Below are 7,522 nucleotides of genomic sequence, written 5' to 3'. Positions count from 1 at the left end.
GAGTAGTAGTAGGCCTCGTAGACGACTGGATATGCCTCATCATACTCGATAGGATGTGAAGGAGCGACCACATCTACAAGCATGGAGGACCCTGGGAACTGCTGACATGGTGAGGTGGCATCAGCAAAATCATCGGTAGTAAATGCCTGGTTGTTCAGAAATTCCACGAAATTCAATTGTGACGACAACAAGTCATTGCTCCTACTGGACTATGACTTTGGCACTGTCGTATTACCACCTGAATGGTGGGAGGATACAGAATGTCGGGATGAGGTAGAATGACGGGAGGAACCAGCAAGACGAGAGGATCCAGTCGGACGAGAGGTTCCAGCCGAAAAATCCGATACTCAATGACGACAAGATCTAGCCGGACGAGAAGGTCCAGCAGGACAAGAGGGTTCAGCAGGCTGAGAGGATCTTGCATGTGCTGTAGGATGAGGTCACCTCGGGAGATGGCTGTCTGGCTCCTCTACCGCTCCTCAACACCTGATTCCTGAGCCTCCGTAATAGTGATCTCCACTGCGAAGGTACGTAATCCTGACTAGGATCGACATGCACGACGCCCTGCGTCAGGACTACGGTCTCCTCCTGGATCAGTAAACCGGTCGACTCCAACAAGTCCCTGATCATGTTCGAAAACTCCCCATAATTCTGTACATGCTGGTTACCCATGTAATCCTCCTGAAGGTTGATCGCCCAATGCATCAGGTGGCTCAACTCGTCTCTCTGCAATACAATATCAACGAACATAAATAGTGAATTAATATTGTACACTACAGCTCGCTTAACGAATGACTAATAATAAATGAATCGTACGCACCAGGGCATGCACCAAATTCGTGTGGCCATGGTAACCTCTTGTCTCTGGCCCATGAACGGGCTCCTAGACAAACCGGACAGTCTTACTACGGTACCTCGGGCGATGGCTGTCTGGCTCGTCTACCGCTCCTCAACACCTGACTCCCGAGCCTCCGTAACAGTGATCTCTGTTGGAGAGGTACGTAATCCTGACTATGATCGACATACACGACCCCCTGCGTCGGGACTACGGTCTCCTCCTGGATCGGTAAACCGCTCGACTCTAACAAGTCCCTGATTCTGTTCGAGAACTCCCCATAATTCTGTACATGCTGGTGATGATACTGATTACCCCTATAATCCTCTTGAAGGTTGCTTGGCCAATGCATCAGGTGGCTCTACTCGTCGTTCTGCAATTCAATACGAACGACCATAAATAGAGATTTAATATTGTATACTATAGATTGCTCAACGAATGACTAATAAACAGGCTCCTAGACAAACCAGACGGTCTTACTATGGTACCAAGACCGATAAGGCGGCAGAGTCTCCGAGTGAGCTGTCTGGGTACCCTCCACGACACGGTTAGCCCGAATCTGTCAATCATGACCGTAAATAGTATGGACTTGCTCCCAGTTCTTAACGTGCGACAACCTCTTTATCCCGTGCAACCTGTTACTCTCGATCTCATTTAAAGGAGCCTCTGGTACAACTTGCAGGCGTCTAAATTGCCGCATGACTCTATCGGGGTAGTTTCCCTCCACAATATAGAAATAGTGGAGGTATGTCCTCGACATCCAAATGTGCTCGCCCTGACGGTATCTATCTGGTAGACTGAGCATATGCTCGGCGTAGGGTGTCCATAGGAACTGAAACGAAATAACGAAAGTAATTGTTAAAAATAAATTTATATTCTGAAAAAAAATATTCTAAAAAATTTAAAACTTAACGAGAACTTAGATGATAAAATACCTATGACGAAGTCATCATGGACAACTGATCTCTGTAAGCCACGAGGACGTGACTTGTAATATTAGTTCTGGACAAAGGTCTCGTCCACCTGCGTCAAATAAAAGTTAAGTAATTCGTATGCAATAAACGTATGGTCGCAAAAAAAAAATCATGAATTTAGTTTTAACTTTAAATGTATATGAACTTATTGTGCAGCAAATGGCAAACCGACCGGCGCCACATGTCCTCAACGAAATCTGGACTTGACCTTAAGAATCCTCGTCCATGCCCATGACTGCATGAGTAGCCCGCACATGTTTGTATAATACTCTCCGGAACGGGCAAAATTGCACAATGCGCGGTAGGTATAGGCAAGCACGGCGTTGCCCCAGCTCAAACAACCGTAAGCCTCTGGGTCTTCTAGGAGTCGTAGTACGAAGAGATCGATCTTGTTCTGGCTCTTATCCCGGAAGAAGCAACTAGCAAGCAAGAAGGCGAGGTGACATCACACCCTCTATAGCGCCGTCTCCTCTGAAATATCTACACGATTGCGATGCTCCTCCAAGTGGTCCTTAAGGCTAGCGAGCCGAATAGCGGTTTTCCCATCCATCCTCGAGCAATAGCCCAACAGCCTCTGGAGATACTCGTCAAGGTTAGCGGGATACGACTCCCTAGCCATAACTAGTAAACCGTCAACACGCAGTCTGAGCAACACCTCAATGTCTTGCAACGTGATGGTGGCCTCGCCTATGGATTGATGGAATTTGTGAGTCTCGGGCCTCCATCGTTCGGCCAGTGCCGTTAGCAGATGATGATCATACTCCATATACTCTATATCGAAACTAATTCAAACCCCATCATTCGTATATACGCCATGACCTGAGGTATGCGATAGACATCATCCCACATACAGTCCCAGAAGAAAGTGTCCGCTCTCCTCACAAGCAGTGGCCTATCATATTTCTCGTGGGACGAATAAATGTAACGGGATCTGTGCAGTGGCTGAAACCACAATAGATCGACCTCACTAGGACCCTGCGGAATCCAGCAAGATCTCTCCGCGTGTACAAAAAAAATAAAAATGAGTTCTTTAAAATAAGTCCCCATATCATCCGTAAAGTTTTCACTTATTTCCAAACAAGTCTCACATACTTCTTTAAAAAAACATGTTGCCCATACAATTTATAATGTTTTTACTATCTAGTCCTCATATTTTACAAATTAATAAATTAAATCCACACACTATAAAATAGATACAATTAAGACCTCAAACTTGCTACACGTTTCATCTCAAACCCCATTTACATTCCGGTCACCCGAACCGAAAAAATCGAATCGAACCGAAGAACCAAAAGGCAAACCCCGAACCGAACTGCTGAATCGACCCGAACAACCCGAACCGAATGAACCGACAAACCGTATCAAAAACCAGAACCAAACCAAACACACCGAGCCGAATGAACCGAACCAAGTTACCCAACCGAACCAAAAAAGTAACCAGAAAACTCCCCAAACCTACAAATGGGACCTACAGGTATACATCACTTCGGTAAGTTCGAATCCGGCAACATGCACGACGGATTTTGTTGAATCCGGCAAATAAGAATCAAATTTAAAGAAAAAAGGGAAAAATACCTTAATCGGAAGAATACACGTCCGGTTTAAATCTGTGAGAATAGGACAGAGAGAAAGATATCTCGTGAGGAAGAAGAAGATTTGAATTTTGTGTGAAAGAGATCCGTTAGTCAAAAATCTTTTAATTCCGGAAATCCAATTCATAGGATGACATTGATGCGGAAATCCCATTTACGGGATGACATTTATTCCGGATGTCCGACACACGGGATCATAATGCATGTAACAGGGATTTGACACGTGTCGGTTTGGACTGCATGTAAGACACGCGTTTCTTGCGCGTTTATCCCGTAAATGACGTATACGGAATACGCTTTCATCCCGTAAATGACGAACCCAAAATAACATTAATTAAATTTTGACTGTATTAATTTAATCTTAATCGGATGATTATATTAACAGTTTCGGAAATATAATTTCCGAGACAAGCATATGAAAAATAAAAAAATTCATTATTGTCTACCTTTTATGGTTCAAAGGTATAATTATAATTTGCTGTTAATATTTAATATAGGTTATCTGAGCTGATTATTTTTTTGTTTTGGACTGAATAGGCTTATTAATTATATATGAAGGTATTTTTATGGTAAAATAAATTAAATAAAATATTACTTAGTTTATGAGATTGGTCGCTTAGCTAGTCATAAGATAAATGAAATAGACTTCCTAAATATTGAACTTTAATTAAAAACTGTATTGGATTAACTAGTTGTTCAATTTCACTACCCCTTATAATTTCGCCATTTCCTAAATATCTATTCCCATGAATTATAATTACAATTTAATTCTCAACAATCATTTACATTTACATCATATATTATTAGTTTTTCATTTTAATATAACCTTGACCAATTTAACCTAAGGTAATTCAAATGAACAAAAAAAAATTAACAATTAATTCCCTCACAAACATTAATAATTATTCGCATAAGCAAATTAATTATTGATTTTATAATATTCAAAAAATTAATAATCTTATAAGATAACTTTTTCGTTCAATCCAAAGAATGGGGCTCAACACATGAGCTCAGTTTCTCTATCTATATTTAAATGTCGGTTACTTTCCCACTAAAATACGAATATAAGAACGTCGTCAAACATGTGATCTCAATCGAGAATATATATATATATATATATATATATAATTTTGAGTTTCATTACTTCAACAATGGAGTCCAAAATAATGCCCAAGGATTCCTTCACAGTATCCTCAAGTCCTCAACTACTTAGAGATATCATCCCTCTCGACTTCAGAAATGTCCAAAATGTCCCCGACTCTCATGCATGGAGCGGTGATCAATCCACCAAGCAAGACGACGACCTCCTGCTCTCCGATGAACCACTCGTACCAGTCGTCGACCTCGCACGGGGCTCAGATTCATCCCCCGCTGATATTCAGCCGATTATAAGGAGTGCATGCGAGAATTGGGGTGTTTTTCGTGTCATTAATCATGGGGTTCCTTTGGATTTACTTGACCAAGTTGAGAACCAAACCATGAAACTGTTTTCGCTGCCCGCTGACCGGAAAGCTCGGGCTGCCCGAACACCTCAATGTTCCACCGGCTACGGAGTACTTCCGGTGTCTTCTGTTTTCAATAAGCTTTTGTGGTCCGAGGGCTTTACCATCTCTGGCTCTCCCTTAATGGAGCATGCAATTAAGCTTTGGCCTGATCAAGAACAGGAACGTTTTACTTTCTGGTATGACTACTTAATTTGTTCATTAAACTAAACAGAAAACTTTTTTTATATCATTTTTGTTTTCAGATTATAAATTAATTTTCTTATATCTGAAAATGTATAACCTTTATTTTTCTTTTCACGATAGATAAATTCTTAAATTCGTTTCATAAAGGAAAAAAAAAACTTTTTCTAAAGAAATTAATTATAGATTGCAGAATACTTTATCATTAATTTGGTTTTAATTTGTTGTATACCACTCTTCCGATCAACTTTGAATTTGAATATGGAGTGAAGTTGAGAATTTTAAAAAAATTATTAATGATAAGAATATAATATAATAAATGTCTATCATTATTTATTATTTTAAAATTTTAATTTTAATTAATAAATATAATAATTATTGAAATTAATTTTTGGATAATATAAGAACACGTAGTTCAAATATATATGTGTAAATTTTATAAAATTAAAATGGTCAAAGTAAATTTGTGTACGCGATATTTTACCGGAGGAAGAACTAAATTTACATTATGATCTGCACAAGTTGTTGAAGAAACAAATGTGCACTTGAAGGAAAAAAGAAAAAACCCACCCACAATTTATGGACTTTTATCGTGATATGCTTGACAGGTCACTCATTTTTAGAGAAGAATTTTTGCACATAATATCTCTCTCTATATATGCATGTATGAAGTGTACTAAGGATCGATGTATAACATCGCTTTATAAAACCATCAATTTTGTTTAAGTAGTTCAAACTTAGATCATAGTTAATCACACAGTGACTCTGCATGCAGTATTTAAATTAAAACAATTAAACTGACGTGATACTTATTATAATTTTTTATTCCCTGTTATCCTCATTTTCAGTTGCATAATTAATTAATAAAATCAACCTTTATCATATATATAGCTAATTAATTATCGGATTTGATATGGGTGATGCAGCGATGTGTTTGTGGAGTACCAAAAGGAAATGAAGTTATTAGCTGAAAAGCTTTTCGGGATCATGTTGAGCTCATTGGGATTGAGTGATCTGGATCAACAAGATCAGTTCAAATGGTTCAAGGCGCCGGCGCCGGCGCCGGAACATGGATCCTCGGACCCCACCCTAGTACCCCGTGTACTACTAAATCTGAACTACTATCCACCTTGTCCTGACCCGACCCGAGCAGTAGGGTTAGTCCCACACACGGACTCCTCCCTCATCACTCTGTTATACCCTAGCGCCGTCAATAGTTACGGAGGGCTTCAGGCTGTATCAGAGGACGACACGTGTTGGGTCTCGTGTGAACCGATGAGAGGTGGAATCGTTGTCATTCTCGGTGACTTAATGCACATCCTCACAAATGGCCGTTTCAAGAGCGTGAAACACCGTGCCGTTGTGGACAAGGAGAGGAGTAGGACTTCTCGTGTGTATTTCTATGGCCCACCAAACGAGGTTTTGATATCTTCACCGGCCAAGTTGGTTGATGAGACTCATCCTGCTATGTTCAAGCCTGTGACTTGGGAGGAGCTGCTCAAGGCCAAGCGTAAGTATCTGAGCAAGGCACTTGACACTATAAGATCAATTTAAATTTGTCCTGAGCATTGTTAGTTTGGTTGTGAATCTTCACCAATTTAAATTTAAAGTTTTATGACATATAGTAAGAGTATTATATATGTGGTCCTGAAATAAAATTTTAAATCCTTTTGGAAAATAGCTAATAAATCAAAATGTGCTAAAATCTAATTCTAAATATGTGGTCCTGAAATAAATTTTTTTCTCCGGTCCGAGAGCTACTGGGCCGTAGCTCATATCTCCTTTTAAAGAGTTTGAAATATCGAATCCTATTGAAATTAATGGTCTGTATAATTACGTACGGAATAATATCGAATCCTTTTAAAGAGTTTAAAGACTGTATAATTATTATAGTGTAATTACGTGCCCGTATAATTACGTACGGAATAATTTTTTTATACTGTACGTAAATGTTATGTAATTACGTACGTTGTAATTATAAATATTATGTTTAGTTGGTTGATATTTATAATATTAGATCATAAAATACAAACAATATAATAAGAAAAAAAATTTAAATTGTGTAATTACACCAATTCGTATGAAGGAGGTTGGAATTGAAACTGTGTAATTACAATCCTCGAATTACACGCAATTACATAATTTCGGATAATTACACGGTTGTCCAAACGCGCCAAATCGTATAATTACCGTGTAATTACAAGAAATTACACTATTTTACGATTACGAGCTGGCTTTAAAAAAAACTTTGAGATTGGATGTATTAGAGTCCATCTTTTGTTTTGCTATTAAAAAAAAAGGTTGGGATTTTAATGAGCTCTTTATTGTACTGAACTGACGAGTAAAATTAATCTATACGGTAAAAGTTTTCGGTAGAAGGATTTCTACGACCAACAGTCAAATAATAAATAATGAGTGGTAATTTTATTTTTTCTT

The 7,522-nt window shown here is 38.9% G+C and overlaps 1 protein-coding gene across 1 annotated transcript; it reads left to right on the top strand.

Annotated features, from left to right (window-relative positions):
* Positions 1 to 4,552: 4,552 nt before the first annotated feature.
* LOC139882097 (gibberellin 3-beta-dioxygenase 3-like) lies at positions 4,553 to 6,640 on the top strand. The gene is made up of 2 exons (XM_071866473.1): positions 4,553 to 5,082; positions 6,013 to 6,640. The coding sequence occupies exons 1-2, from the start codon at positions 4,553 to 4,555 to the stop codon at positions 6,638 to 6,640; spliced, it is 1,158 nt and encodes a 385-aa protein (XP_071722574.1).
* Positions 6,641 to 7,522: the final 882 nt, after the last annotated feature.

Source organism: Rutidosis leptorrhynchoides, unplaced genomic scaffold, assembly GCF_046630445.1.
Source record: "Rutidosis leptorrhynchoides isolate AG116_Rl617_1_P2 unplaced genomic scaffold, CSIRO_AGI_Rlap_v1 contig227, whole genome shotgun sequence".
Classification (NCBI taxonomy): Eukaryota; Viridiplantae; Streptophyta; class Magnoliopsida; order Asterales; family Asteraceae; genus Rutidosis; species Rutidosis leptorrhynchoides.
Note: the sequence above shows the minus strand (reverse complement) of the source record. Positions and strands in the feature narration are given on the sequence as shown.

Excerpts from the sequence above, each read along its gene's own strand:
- LOC139882097 (XM_071866473.1), top strand. The coding sequence starts at position 4,553 with ATGGAGTCCAAAATAATGCCCAAGGATTCCTTCACAGTATCCTCAAGT. Across the intron at positions 5,083-6,012 it reads CAGGAACGTTTTACTTTCTG|CGATGTGTTTGTGGAGTACC; the intron begins GTATGACTACTT and ends TGGGTGATGCAG.